At 51.8% G+C, this 13,750-nt stretch overlaps 3 protein-coding genes across 3 annotated transcripts; 2 read left to right on the top strand and 1 right to left on the bottom strand.

The window, feature by feature from the left end:
- Positions 1-456: 456 nt before the first annotated feature.
- Positions 457-4,204, top strand: BO72DRAFT_252166 (putative autophagy protein Atg13). Its single transcript, XM_040940042.1, has 3 exons — positions 457-1,166; positions 1,255-1,353; positions 1,447-4,204. The coding sequence occupies exons 1-3, from the start codon at positions 939-941 to the stop codon at positions 4,066-4,068; spliced, it is 2,949 nt and encodes a 982-aa protein (XP_040797061.1). The 5' UTR covers positions 457-938; the 3' UTR covers positions 4,069-4,204.
- Positions 4,205-5,626: 1,422 nt separating this feature from the next.
- On the bottom strand, positions 5,627-8,112 carry BO72DRAFT_500461 (WD repeat NOL10/ENP2 family protein; the record flags this gene model as incomplete). The annotated part of the gene is made up of 6 exons (XM_040948907.1): positions 5,627-7,551; positions 7,611-7,664; positions 7,724-7,793; positions 7,852-7,932; positions 7,996-8,024; positions 8,076-8,112. 6 exons carry the CDS (start codon positions 8,110-8,112, stop codon positions 5,627-5,629), a joined length of 2,196 nt encoding a protein of 731 aa, XP_040797060.1.
- A 351-nt stretch (positions 8,113-8,463) lies between these two features.
- On the top strand, positions 8,464-13,632 carry BO72DRAFT_452136 (uncharacterized protein). The gene is made up of 6 exons (XM_040945665.1): positions 8,464-8,586; positions 8,667-8,848; positions 8,901-9,189; positions 9,258-12,092; positions 12,142-12,795; positions 12,845-13,632. Exons 2-6 carry the CDS (start codon positions 8,807-8,809, stop codon positions 13,474-13,476), a joined length of 4,452 nt encoding a protein of 1,483 aa, XP_040797059.1. The 5' UTR covers positions 8,464-8,586; positions 8,667-8,806; the 3' UTR covers positions 13,477-13,632.
- Positions 13,633-13,750: the final 118 nt, after the last annotated feature.

Here is a 13,750-nt window from a genome sequence, read left to right as displayed (position 1 = left end):
TGTAAGAGGTGTGCCAAGTGGAAGCAAATTAGTGCTAAAAGGAAATAGAAACCGAAAATTCAAAGCAAGAGAGCTTAGTAACTAGTAATTATTTATCTATATCCCTTGCTGACTTCTTTCTCCAGAGCCTCTTTGAAAGGGCAGTGGTGGCACCCGCCATCAGCCTGACTGACCGCTTGCACTTGCACTTGCACTTGCACTTGCACTTGCACTTGACCCTCGAGTCACCGGGTGTGCGTCACAGACCACTTGGTTTCCGTACGGTACAGTACAACAGTTCGCCCTCTCATCATCCATCCATTGCTCCTCCGCAGCCCAGGTTCCGTCTGGCTCTCCCTCCCTCTCCTAGGTTAGTTAACTTATCTTCCTTCTGCCATTGACAACTACCACTACCGCCATCCTTTCCCATCTTTTCTCCCTTTCTCAACTTTCTTGCTCTTTTCCCCATCACCCTCCCCCTGGGCTGCATTTTTGAACCAGACCTTCTCTACATTGTGAAGCAGGATGGATTCTTGAATGCTTTATTTCCCTCAACGTGAGGACGCCGTGCACATCCCCTCTCCCTTTCTCCGCCCAAGTCGGTCGTTAATGCGGAGAAGCCTCCCAAGGTTGTCTAGGCCCCATGCTCCGAATGCTCTTCAGCATCTTGTTGCCTGAGCACAGCAAACCATGAACCTGATCCTCTCTCTCACATCTTCCATTCTGTGCCTGTTACCTAGCGCCTAACGCCCCCACCCCCCTTTACGGTTTCATTGTTGTTCATTATCTTATACAAATTCTTTTTGGCAGCTTGGTCCGTTAGCATGGCTATCCGCAGCGCAACTGGTACCTTTCTATTTCCTTGATCCAACCAGATCTGCTCCACGGTCCTTCTGGATTCTGTGTCTATATTCAACTACTTGCTCTTTATATGATTCTCAACTTTACAACAAAACATCATGCACCAACATCCTCGATCACCGGCTCCTCCGCCACCGGCATCTGCAACCAGGTCGAGCCGCTCGGAGGACAATCGAGAGCAGGACACTCGTCCAACTTCCCCAGCCTTCGATCCTAGAACATCAAGCAGAGGATTGGGGATAGAGACGGGCCCTGAGTCGCCAGAACAGAGCCAAGCTCGACGACCCTCAAAAGAAGCCATAGCTAAACTCAACCAAATCATATCAGTAGGGCTTCCTTTAACGTGCTTGACCTGGTCTCGTTTTTTTTTTCTCTTTTTTTGCTGGTGCTTTGCTGATACAAGTATTAATCTAGAACTACCATACCAAAGCCGCTCTGATAATCCTTCATTCCCGCGTTGAGCTCCCTCCATCCTTCAACAAAGGCTCCGATACTCCTAGGGTTAACCGCTGGGTACGTTACTCTGATACCGCCCCGTCTGTCTTCAGCTCTCGAAGCCGCCCAGAATAGATCTGACATGTTGATCACAACTAACACATTCTGTAGTTCAACGTTGAGCTAGAAGATACCGACGTGCTGCGAGAACAACTACGAACCTGGAGAACATGTGACGCGAGTGAGAACCGGCCTCCGCCGCTGATTATCGAGACATACCTAGACACTAAAGGGCTCACCAACAACCAAAGCCTCGTTGCCTTGGATGAACATGGGAAACGATTTGATGTTTTGGAGTCTCTGTCCTCGTCTCCAGAAAGGCGATCTACCGCGCCCCTCTCGGCTGGGTCTGACGATGTGATTCTGGAGCGGTGGAAGGTGGAACTCGGAGGCATGTCTGATAAACTACCGACGGATCTTGGTTCTATTCTGCCTACGATCTACAAAAAGAGCATCGTCCTGTTCAGGTCCTTGTTCACATATTCTAAATTCTTGCCTGCCTGGAAGTTTGCAAAACGCACCGGCAGACTTCGAGCACACCCGGCCTTGCGGATCAAATACCGTATTTCGGCGGGGAATCTCGATGCAGGGAGCTCGAAGCCAGATCGGTTGACGATGCCACTGTTTGAAAGCAGCGGTAAAGTTGTGGAGACGTACACCTTTGGGGTGACGGATTCACCTGCTGGTCCCTTCTCCGTCGAGGTCACATATCGAACGAGCTGCGAATTCCGTGTAGATGATTCTGAAGCCCTTCTTAGTTCGCGTTTCATGGGTGCCGATGATGAAGGCTTTCGTCCCTCACTTCCAAGTCGAGATTCGCATATGAAAGTCGCCAATCCGGAAGTAGGGTCAGTACCCCTTGAGAAACGGACTGTCGAAGATCCAGACTTTGGGCGTGCCTATGGCAGCCTCTCGACCTTCCATAATGTCGGGCCTACCACTAGCGCCAGTCCTATATCAGCCCTACGTGCTGCACAGCAGGCTGGCGCCACGTCTCCCTCACCACCCGCATCATCGTCTCGGAAGCCTCTTTCTATGAACAAAGCAAGTCCTATAGGCCGTGCGGCTGTTCTCGCCAGTGAAGGTAGCCCGGGCGTCGTTAGGCGGCCTTCCATCTCTTTCCAGCCTTTCAAAGCTCCGCCATTGTCTGCCTCTCCCTCACTTGTTGATCCTCCGCTTGTGGCTTCTCCGCGGTCGACAGCGGCGCCTCGTATACCTATTTCTGATGCCAAACCCGTGCCTCCCCCGTCTACAACAAGCTCTACCCGAAAGTCATTGCCTGGCACCTCCGAGCAGACTGTTGCTCCTTCGAGCTCTGCATCGCCGCGGCCTGCTTCTATCGCAAGATATAGTAGCGCTTTCTCGCACCGTCGTGCAAGGCCTTCTTCCGGTAACATCACCAGGCCTGAAGATGATACCTCAAGCGGGAGAGCTAGTGCCACCTCATCAAGCGCTCAACCTGGCTCTGGTCTACTTGCGGAAGCAACCGGGACAAGTGCTGATTCACTCCACGCTGACGATGAGAATATTTCGGACTTTCTAAAGTCGCTGGATATGCACAAAGATTTGCTGAGCAACTCGAAGTCGACTGCTCGTGACGATCAAGGACGCCGAACAACGGCCCCATCTGCTGCGTTGAGTCGCTTTCAACGCATGAAGGACTCCAATGCTGCTCTATCGGATTCCATTACCTCCTCATTGATGCTTCATCGCTCGTCCATCTCATCAAGCAGGCAGTTGTCTAGTGTTCCGCCAATGGTGGCTGGCACTTCAATTTCTACGGCTTCCTCACCGGGAAAGCCTATTTCCCCCCACACCCCCCACACCCCGGCTATTCCTTCGCGCTTGAGCTCGAACAGTATTGTTGACTATAATGATCCTGGGAACAACGATCGACGAGAGTCACATGTCGACCACAGCTCGCCCCTCGATGAGAACGTCAGTGAAGGAACGGCCATGGTTAACCCATCGAACGTAAATGCAATCGATATTCCTACGTCACCCACGTCACTCTTTCCACCCACGTATCGTCGGCCAAGCTCTGCTGCTCACCGTCGACGGACAATTACGACAGATGACGAGGAAATTTTCCCCTTCAACCTTCGCAGCATAAGTTTGGGAGCTGAGGACAGGTCCAACAGCAGCCTCAGTGCCATGCAACGTCAGCATGATTACGAAAGCGATAAGGCCAGTTCGAATCAGACGCATAGAGTGCAGCAGGCCCCGCCCGGCACTGAGGATCCATCCTTGGCACCTAGCACTGCAACACGCACGATGGGTACCCATCGAGGTGCAGCCGCGTCGGGGCCGTCAGCAGTCACGTCGGGTCATCATGTGTATCAGCCGCGTTTTAGCCTTTCTCGTGGACGAGGCCTCTCCGGCCCTCAGTCTCTCAGCTCCGGGTCAGGTAGCCTTGCACGTGGCTCAACGATTCCTTCATATCTCACCGAGCGCGATCACGATCGTGACGGCAACGCCAGTGGGAGCAACAGCGGTACCTCAATGATTGAGGGCCGACGACCCAGCACCGGCCGCAATAATCCTCCGCAATCGCAAGTTGAGGAGGACGAACCGTTGCTGTTTGCGATGAGTGATTTCGGGGCCTCTCGCCGAAGCTTTGAGGAAGGCAGGCAAGGCAATCATAGCGCTGACCCCACTGGTAATTCCGGCGGATCGAGACGAGGCGGCGGCAGGCGAGCCGGCGGTCTTTCTGGCTTCCCTGTCTGGCCATGAAAGGACTACAATCAACCTCTCACACCCACACTTTAACTCTGATTATCTTCTCGGATGCTTTCTGCATCTTGGATGTTTGATTTTGACCGCTTTCTCCACCATCTCACATACCACCAATTTCCTTCTATTCACTCACACATTGTTCACATTTTCGGTATTGTTTTGATGTTCATTTTTTCCCTTCATTATCTCAAGGCGGCTGGTAAGTTTATAGACTGGATCTCCAAGCACTTCCGCAATGTGCGTCTGGATCGGCGAATAAGGTTGACTTGATGTCCCGAATTTCTTGTTTCTTGGGTTGCAAAGCATGTTTGTCATACTACCGTTCTACTTCCCCCTTTGCATTCTGGCGTGGAAACAGCGTCCTTCGTATTTTCTTCCTTCGTTCTGTTTTTTTTTTTTTTTTGGATTATCCCTCTTGTATCGAATTTCCGAGCGTCTTACAGTTAATATTCTCATGGGCATTGATCTGTCCTTTCTGATCTGACTCTATTATCTTATCTTTATCTATTTACATTGCTACAATTCTCACTTCTCAATTCGCCACGTTTGTGCAGATCCTCGACCTTGCTTTTACTGGGACAAAATCCTCTTCCGACGCTATGACAACGGGACCCAGAGAGACGGACTGTAATAAGCTTGTGTGGTGGTATACGAGCCTTTGGACATAATACACCAGCTTCGGAGAGCCGTCTTAGTTTACAACGAAGTTAAAATTTTTGAAATATGCATTAACCTAACCGCCGGGGTATGAGTCTATGAATTGAGAAAAGAAAAAAGGAGAGAAAAAAGAAAACTTTTTCCAATGCCTTGGGGGTTTTAGAGAAAGGCAAACAAATGCGCCACCAATTCCTTTGCTGTGCCAATGTTCAAACTTTTTAGGTATGGTACATTGTATCTGATTGAAGACAGTTTGACTCATAAGATTGGCGATAATGATGTAGTGACTCATTTCCAGCACCCGAATAGCCTGGGCTGGGCTGCTGAAGCCTAGACTAGAGCCCGGCCGGGGCTATCGTGCACTTCCAGAACCGGTTAGCCTCTCGTTTGGCTGAACAACGAGAGGATGTGATTTGCCTGTGCTGGGCTGAGCCTTGTGATAGGTAGGAGGTAGATGTGAGGTCGATGGTAGGAAGGTAGGCGGGGCTAGGGAAGATCATGGATGATAAGTTAAGAGGAGGGGGCGGAAATCCTCATGGTGGGGTATAAGGGTGGTAGTATAGTTGACATGATCGGGGTTGATGTGGCGGATCCTGTCATGTGACGTGCGCCAGGAACCCCTCGTGCGTAAATGTTGTGAGTTGCAGCTGGACAAGGGAGGGGAGGGGATGAGAGGGGTCCAGTCAGCCAGCTTATTCCGCACGACACGATGACGACAAGGCTGTTGCGGGAAGCAGCTGGGGCTAGAAGCTGCGGGCATGGATTGACTCGGTATGTAGGATGACAGACCACCACCACCACCACCACGACTACCAGCGGTAGCAGGAGCAGGAGCAGCAGTTGGTGATCGGCCGATCTGGCCAGGCCCGTAGGACTCGATGGGTCGGAAGAAATGGTATTACATCTTGCGGAAGGTGTTACCGGAAGCGCTGCGACGCTCCTTGGCCCGGAAATTGTGGGAGGATGTGGACTGTTGCTCGGGTCGGTTGAAACTCTTCTTCGCTTGCTGTCTGCCAGCGCCGGGAGTGAAGGTGACTTCACGCTCGCCGACCACCCCGCCCCGACGAGAGGGCTTATCCCTGGTGCGCATGTTCTGCGCGCGCGAGCCGAAGGAACGGTCACGGGTCGAGCTGACGTTGGTCGAGGAAGAGATCTCCATGCGGGGCGCTTCCTGGTTGCGGCCCTGCTTGTTGCGGCGGTAGGAGGCGGTGGAGATCTTGTTGGAAGCGGCGGGCTTGGACTTGTATTGTCCGCCATCACTTTCCGAATCGGAGCTGTCCGAGCTGCCCCGGACGTCGTCGACCATCTCCTGTTCCACGGCGGTGAGGCCTCTTTCCTTGCGGGGAGGCGCCTCGACCGCGGTGCTGGGGTTGAGAAGCTGGAATTCGCGCGATGTCTCGTCGATGGCGAAGTCCTCGTCCTCGAAGAGCTTGGCGAAACGGGAATCGCCCAGAGGGTTCTTGTCAGCTTCTTCGGTGGTTGTGGCAGCGGCGGCGGTAGGAGGAGCATCAACCATGTCATCGTCGCCGCCCCTCTTGAGGACACGCTGCGCCCTCTTGCGCTCATTCTTCTCCTCGATGCTGAGCAGCTTCTCGGCAAGTCTCTGGTTGACCTTGACGGCGGCCTTCTTCTTGCCACGGATACGGCTTTCACGTTCCTTCTCGATCTTCTCCCTAACACGCTTGGCACGCTCTTCTTCCCACATGTAGGGGTTGGTGATAAGCCTGGCCTCTTCGTAGAGCTGTTGAGCCACAAAGTAACCGTGCATGTAAGGCCGCAGAAGGCTGGTCCGGCCAATGAGGTGATCCAGGTTGAGAGTCTTGAGCTGAGGAACGGTCAAGAACTTATAGTTGTCGTAAACAGAGCCCGCCTGGCTGGGGTTGAATGCGTTGGGGTCGTTGGGGTCTTCCGCCATTTCTTCCACAAGGTTGTCGAGGAACGAACACCAGCGAGGCGATGGTCCAAGCTGGGGAATCAAGAACGAATGCTGCAAAGGCCCTTCGTTGGCCGTGAGAAGCATTCCGCTATCCTTGCACCAAGCAACCGAGTTGATGTCCACAGCAGGCTCAACAGATGTCCATGGGCTTCCATCACGGGGATCCCAAATCTTAATGATCTTCTTGTCCGCCGAGAGAATCTTGGGTTCCAGGGTCTGTTCGCGGGAGGCGGTGGAAGGCTGGAGGAATTTCAATGTGTGAATGGGGAAGCCATATCCCTGGTCCTTCTTCAACATGGGTCGGGACATGCGCAGATCATAGAGGAAGATGAGCCCGTTCGAAGAACCCGTACCGAGCGTGAGACCAGATCTGTGAAATTCCAGCGCTGTGATTTCTTGTCGAGACTCATCGGGACCGTGCGCGGGCGATACAAGAGTGCCGATCCTGCTTCTCGCCCTAGGATCGAAGAATTCGACAGTCCCGTTTGAGGTACCGAAGGCAAGAAGATTGTGACTTTCCTCGGCAATTGCTCCTGTATTGACAGCGCCCGTATTGATTCCACCCTGCAATGTACCTCCACCAGCAGACGTAAAGTCATCGCCACCCACATCAACTTCGAAGCTTCGCATGTATCGTCCCATTTCCAGGTTCAATCGAAAAACTTCTCCCATGCCGTCGCTGTTGACACCAACCGCTGGCACCAAAGCCTCTGTCGACTGTCTATCGTATACCAAGTCACGTCCGTATCTGGGAAGTCTCGTCTTGTGGTGCATGCCCGAAGGAGTGTGAAATTCGAGGGAGCGGTCGGACTGGAGGTGGAGGGACTTGGAGTAGTCCGACGAGAGTAGAAGGAAGGTAGTGTTTTCAACATCCGTATGACGCGCGTCTGCCGGTGAAATCAGCAAAAAGAAGACTTCGAAGTAGAAATTCTCATCAAAGACTTACAACTCAGGGACAGAGCTTGTAACGAGTGAACGTGCATCTGCGGCTTGTACGTTCCTGCGGGGATGCGGGTTAGTTGATTGTTCGGAGCAGTCGATGCCTGCGCAAGCGCATACCTGTGCTCATAACCCAATCTCCATCTTCACTAACGCGAATGCATCGACTGGCTTCCTCGAACCCGAAGTCCTAGTGGAAGGATTAGAAACTGATAAGAGCCGAAGATGGATGGTGGTCGGGTCCTGACCTGCAATAATTCAACTCTGTTCGCCCACTCCGGATCATTCTTCAAACTCCTCTTTCTCCGCCTAGCAAGCCATTCTGGGAGCTAGAATCATATACCATCAGCATCAATCTTGCTGTTTTTGCAGGAATGCTACCAAGTTCTTACCTCGCGGGCAGTATTGGAGCCCGAGATCGCTGCAAAACCGTTAGTGTCTCATTCGGAATGTTATGACCTGTTAAGCTCACTGTAGACTGGGACCTCCGACTGGTTGGAGAGCTTCATGGCGAGGTGAGAGCGTTGAAAATCGCAGCGCAGCGCCAGTCAAAGTCGATAAGGGACTTATTTTTTTTTTCGGGCAAAAAAAGTTGCCGCGATCCAGAATATTACGGTATCGATAGCTGATGGAGGTGAGCACGTGATGCCGCGGAAAGCCATTCTATCTGATTGGCTGGGGCGGGCCGAACCAAGCTCCGTTGCTGAGTGGAAACTGGAACTGAATTGGTGAAAGACTGAATGGCGGCTGCGAAATCGAAGGGCCCCATCGGAACATCTGGGGGAAATCAGCGGCCATTTCGCCTCTTCGGGAATGCTGATATCGTACCTAATCCAATCCATCCATCCCTCCATCCATTTATCCATCTCCCTCTCTCAGGGCTTAGCTTTTGTATCTCTTCTGCTGCTTCATGGCGCGTGGTATTCTTTGACAAAATACATCAGTATCCTATATATACATACGCCTTTACCCCCCTTACTCCGGTACTACCTCGATCGCGAACCCTTAAACTTCCAAAGAGCGATGGCTTCAGGAAGCTGATCTGTTTACTGACTGCTAAAAGGGTTCCATGTTATCGCACTGAGATATGAGCATTTGGGAATGCGCTCCTGGAGATGAATTCTATTTCGCCAGTGGAAGCGTTCCTGGCTAGCTAAAAAAAAAACATTCGCCAGTATTTCCAAAGGGGCTTTTAATATAACCATGGACTTTCCAGGCGGGTCCGTCACCAACATACGCGTCATTGTAAGTCATTTGCCCGCAAGCACCTTAAGCATCCATTTAACCTGATCTCCAGGATGGATTCTCGCAAATCTATTGGAGAATTTATACCGAGGAGCCTGGTATAACCAATATACCAGGCGAATCTCCTGCAAATGGCTATACCATTTTGAAACATCTCAGCCGCCTCAAAGATCTTGAGCTCAGGCTGAGGAATCTGGATTGCTTGGTTTCAAGCTATCCTCGAAGACTCTGTCTCTGGACGTTCTCCTCTACTCCTGGCTTCGAGGCCCTGGCCTCTGTGGCAGCAAGTCGGGGTAAAGATGACACGGGCAGGCTTCTCGTCGGCTCTACTACGTTGAAAGGTACGTGATCTCTTGGAGCGCAAAGCTAGTCTTTTCGCTGCAGTGAGTGCTGACCCATAGCCTCACAGTGTCTTCTTCTGGCAGTGTTTCCTCGTCAGATTTGGTCAAGAATCTGTCAGCGGAGCCTCAACTTGCGACAGGCGCAGCCGGGCCGCAACGACCCAGTGCGCCTACACCGTTCGTCACGATTTACGCTTCTTTCATTTCAGCTCTGATGGGAACGTTAAGTCTTCAATTGATACAGCAAATCGGTGCAGTTCCGCTGGGGTCACGGACCCTGCTCACGTTAGACGAACGAGGTCTCCACGAGACAGTCGGCTACAGTGCTGAGAGCCTCGCTTTCGCTCCAGCGCTGACTACGCTTCAAGTTCAACTGATATCTGCTGGGAAACTAACTGTGGCTTTGCAAACCGTACCACAACCTGGTCTGCTGAGATTGTGCAGCCCTGAAGATTCTCCAGAAAGCCATGACATTCCTCCTGGCACAGATCTCTGGCTTTCTCCAAGCGGATCGATTGCCAGACTAGTGACGACAAACCCAGCTCAGAGGGTGGGTTCTTCTCCGTACCCTTACAGCGCCGGGGGCGTGGGGTCTGATAAGTCGGACCCGGTGAATCGCAAACAGTGGATGGCCAATGTGCTGGGCTGGCTTGCCAATTTTGGTCTTCCAGTGAATGGCATCGGTGAAGATTCATGGGTGGAGGTTGAAGTCTGGGAACCATTCTACTCTAGGCTGGCTGGGGAGACATGGCGGCCGAACGATGGGGGCTTATCAACGCTTCCTCTCAAGCGAATTCTTTGGCCGGCTATATACTGCTTCAGAAGGACAAAATCAGCATCTTCAGACTCCTATGGTGAAATGGAAAGCGTCTGTGCTGTCATTGATAACCCTCTAGAATTTGCAGAAAAGTGGCACGTATTAGAGAAGCCCAACCTTAACGAAACGAGCCCTAAGCCTCTATCTGTCGTCCAGGAAACAGAGACCAAGGACCAAGATGCACCCACTCCCGATACGGTTGGCTTACCTGAAGGACTGGAAAGCCTTTCTCGGGCTTCACAGTACCCAGACCTACAGACTGCAGGCCTTGTATATCCCACGCCACCAGACGGGGCCACGACAGCAGGGCTCAATCCTACCACAGTCTCCTCGGATGCTTTTTCTGAAGACTTATATAACGGTTCAGCCTTTCCTCAGCAGACCAGGCAAATTTCTTTCGGCCAGCCACACAGCAAGGATCGCTCTGCAATGGATGTGACAATGGGTTTCGGTCCTTCGGCAGGTCTTGCTGTTGGATCCGGACTGTACGATACCAACGATGATGATGATCTGTTTGGTGATATGAACGAGAGAGATTTTGGAGCTAAGGGGATCACGGATGCAGACTTCAGCTTCTTCGATGAGCCGGGGTTTGACCGTATGGACGAAGGAGATCACGCAGATCCCATGCATGAAATGCCGGATTTTGCTGTAACAGAGCAACTTGAAGCACAACCTACGCCGGCTGAGCACACCTTTCCCGGCTTTGTGCAAGAAGCTGTCAAAGATCAGAGGTTTGAGCCTGAAGCTGACAAAATGGATGTTGCTACGGAAGCTCAGAGCGAACAACCTCCGCATGAAAAGGATGTCCCTCTGCCATCGCCCCAAGAAGACAATGTCGGCACTATAAGCCCTCCACTGAGTCCGGTTGAGGTCAAGAAATTTCTTTTCCCTGAGCCACGAGCCGAGAGTCATCCATCACCCCAGCAAGGGCAGATGCCGGGGTATTATAAACCCATTCATTTCAAGCAGGGGCTTTCCAGCTGGGATCAAAAGTACAGTAATGAAGGAAAGTTCTGGTTCCAAATGCGTGGGAAAGACCCTATTGAGAACACCAACACCGCGAGCAGTGATATCCCAACCATCGGCCTTCCTCGCCACACTACAACATCGAAAAGAAGCGCGGGTGTAAACCAATTCGATGAGCATGGCAGTTCGCTGGACGACATATTTCAGGAAGCAACATCAGACTCCGAGTTAAGCGACGCTGCGAGCATTGACGACGTTGAGAGTGAAGCTGAGAGCGATCTTTCACCGGCTACATACCCCACTCGCAAAAGAAAACGCAGTCTTTCAAATTCCGGTACCTCATTGGCTTTGTCCCCAGAAAAGACTTCGATGAACGCGGACCAAGACGCAGCAACTCAGCGTCCCGAGGATTCCGTCTTCTTGGGAAACTTCCTATCAACCTTTTCCGACTGGTCCTTGACCGGTTACTTCTCACTCTCTCAAAACCGGACATTCCCTGCCCTTCTTCAAAAAGAATTGCAAGTCCAGATTGCCCAAATCCTGGTCGATCAAATCACACAATCTTCTCTCGACCACAAGTATGATGGGGTCGTTGGTATCCCAGGCTGTGGCAATGAGGCGCATTCCCCGCAAAGCGTTGATGACGAATCATTCATGGGCGGGCTAGAAAGGCTCGATTTGAATAGCTTCGTCTCTCTGCAGGATCCTGTAGCACCTTCGCCTACCACTCAGGCCCGACAATCTTCGCAGCGGAGAGACACAAGCAAGGGCACCATTTCTCGCCTCGGCCCACCACATCTACGCGTCTGCCGCGGCAAAGACTTTCTGGAAACACTACCACCAGCAATCCCATTCTGGGAAACATTTGGGTTAGGACCGGCCCATGGCCAGAAGGATATACTAGCTTATTGTATCCATCCCCATATCGCCACAGAAGCTGCGGATACCTTTCTAGACCGTCTGGGCTTGGTATATTCTGGCTGCAATCTTGGTAATCATGATCGGGGGAATGGCTCAAACCTGTTCAGTCGTGGTATGGGCTCATGGGACATCGATTTGTCACACACGCGCTATTCATCTATCATGCAATCCTTGAAGACGATCTGTGAGGACTTAGGTATGTCAGCTCTTTTTTACTTTGAGGCCCAGCGCTAACCCGGCTGTAGGAACGGCTTTGCAACAGAGTGCGCCCGGCAAGGATAACAATCTGGTCATCTATATCGTCAACCCCTTTGCTCACGCTGCGGCCTTGGTCGATATTTGTTCGGCCTTCTGGAGTCTGTTCCAAAGATATGTGGCCGATGCTGACAGGCAGCAGGCCCGCCAACTCAATGAGCTTGTGTTGCAGATAATTCCCTTCGACTTTCTCATGTCAAATGAATCTTTAGTCGTGCCTCCTCAAGCAGAGTACTTAAACTTAGCCCTCGAGGTCTATAGCCGGTGCCCACCAAAATCGCCTCATTCTAGCTTGGTGAATGGCGCCCCTCCAATGCTTCTTGCAGAACCACTTCCCAAGGCCATCAACTTCAAACTCTCATCTGAGAAGACTTCTCCACTGCAAGAAGGCAGGTGTCTCCACATCGCGTGCTCCAGAAGTCAAGATCAAAGGTGGATGAGCGTGGCCTGGTCAGATAACACCGGCGCACTGCAGCGAACCATGTCCTATTGTCTCCGCTTTCGCAACTCGTCCGCGGTGAGGAGCATCGCGGAAGTTCGCGGTGAAATCTGGGGAGCAACGAAGGACATAATGGACAGGACCCAGGCGCGCTGGCGGGTTATTATCGCCAACACAGATCCTGTGGATCAGGAAGAGGTTGACAGTAAGTGTGCCACTGCAAAGAGTTTTTTCATGGTTACTGACAACTTCAGCCTGGACAAGCCTCACAGAACAGTACAACAAGTCTAGATCAGCAAATCTAGAACTAACGATCTTGAGTGTCGGTACCACGCCCGATCTTACACTTGAGCCACCGTTCTTGCCCCTGCCCATGAGCGCAGTTAATCCTCTTGCTTCAACCACCCCCATTGCTACGCCGAATCCTAGCATTTCCTCACCCGACCAAATCAGCACTGCGCCCACTCCTCCAAGCGCAGCGAATGTACCTCTGAACGCCCCCACTCCCACAGATACCAATCCTGAGATAGAGTCTGAATCCCTCCTCATGGACATATGCGATGAGACGTGGGGCGTTGTTTTGTCCCATCGTCTTAATAGCTCTATGCATCAAACCGAGTATCGACCCGCGCTGGCCAGCGGATACCTACTTCGCAGGAGAGGCTCTACCGACGGGGACGGAGTGTATACCATGGGGGCTAACATCATCTACACAAGGCGTTCTTCAGCTTCGTATGACGCCGTTCTTCGAGAGATCCTGAGCATGTACCGTGATCTTGCGACTCTAGCTCGGGCCCGGGGCACTCGGGCCGTGCAACAGGGTACACTACCCTGGCATATTGCTACTGTGGTCAAGGCTCAGGCGCTTCTGAGCTATGTTCTCTGATCGTTCTTTATGTGTTATATTAGTTCATTATACCATGTCGCGGCTGGTGTGAAGATACGGCGTATGATGTTTTATCTACCTTTATTAGAATATGATCCCCAGGCGAACTGTATATAACTATGGTGCCTTGCTTTCGTTCATCAAGCAATATGTGGGAACGGTACATCTAACGTAAACGGGTTGGAGCTGCGTTCAAATGACTTTCACTGTTGTTGACCGATTGTTGAGAATATCATTCCATACCTTGGCTAACGAGTTCAGGTAGCTCTTAATC

Source organism: Aspergillus fijiensis (assembly GCF_003184825.1).
Source record: "Aspergillus fijiensis CBS 313.89 unplaced genomic scaffold BO72scaffold_65, whole genome shotgun sequence".
NCBI classification, from domain to species: domain Eukaryota; kingdom Fungi; phylum Ascomycota; class Eurotiomycetes; order Eurotiales; family Aspergillaceae; genus Aspergillus; species Aspergillus fijiensis.
This window is presented reverse-complemented; position numbering and strand designations above follow the sequence as displayed.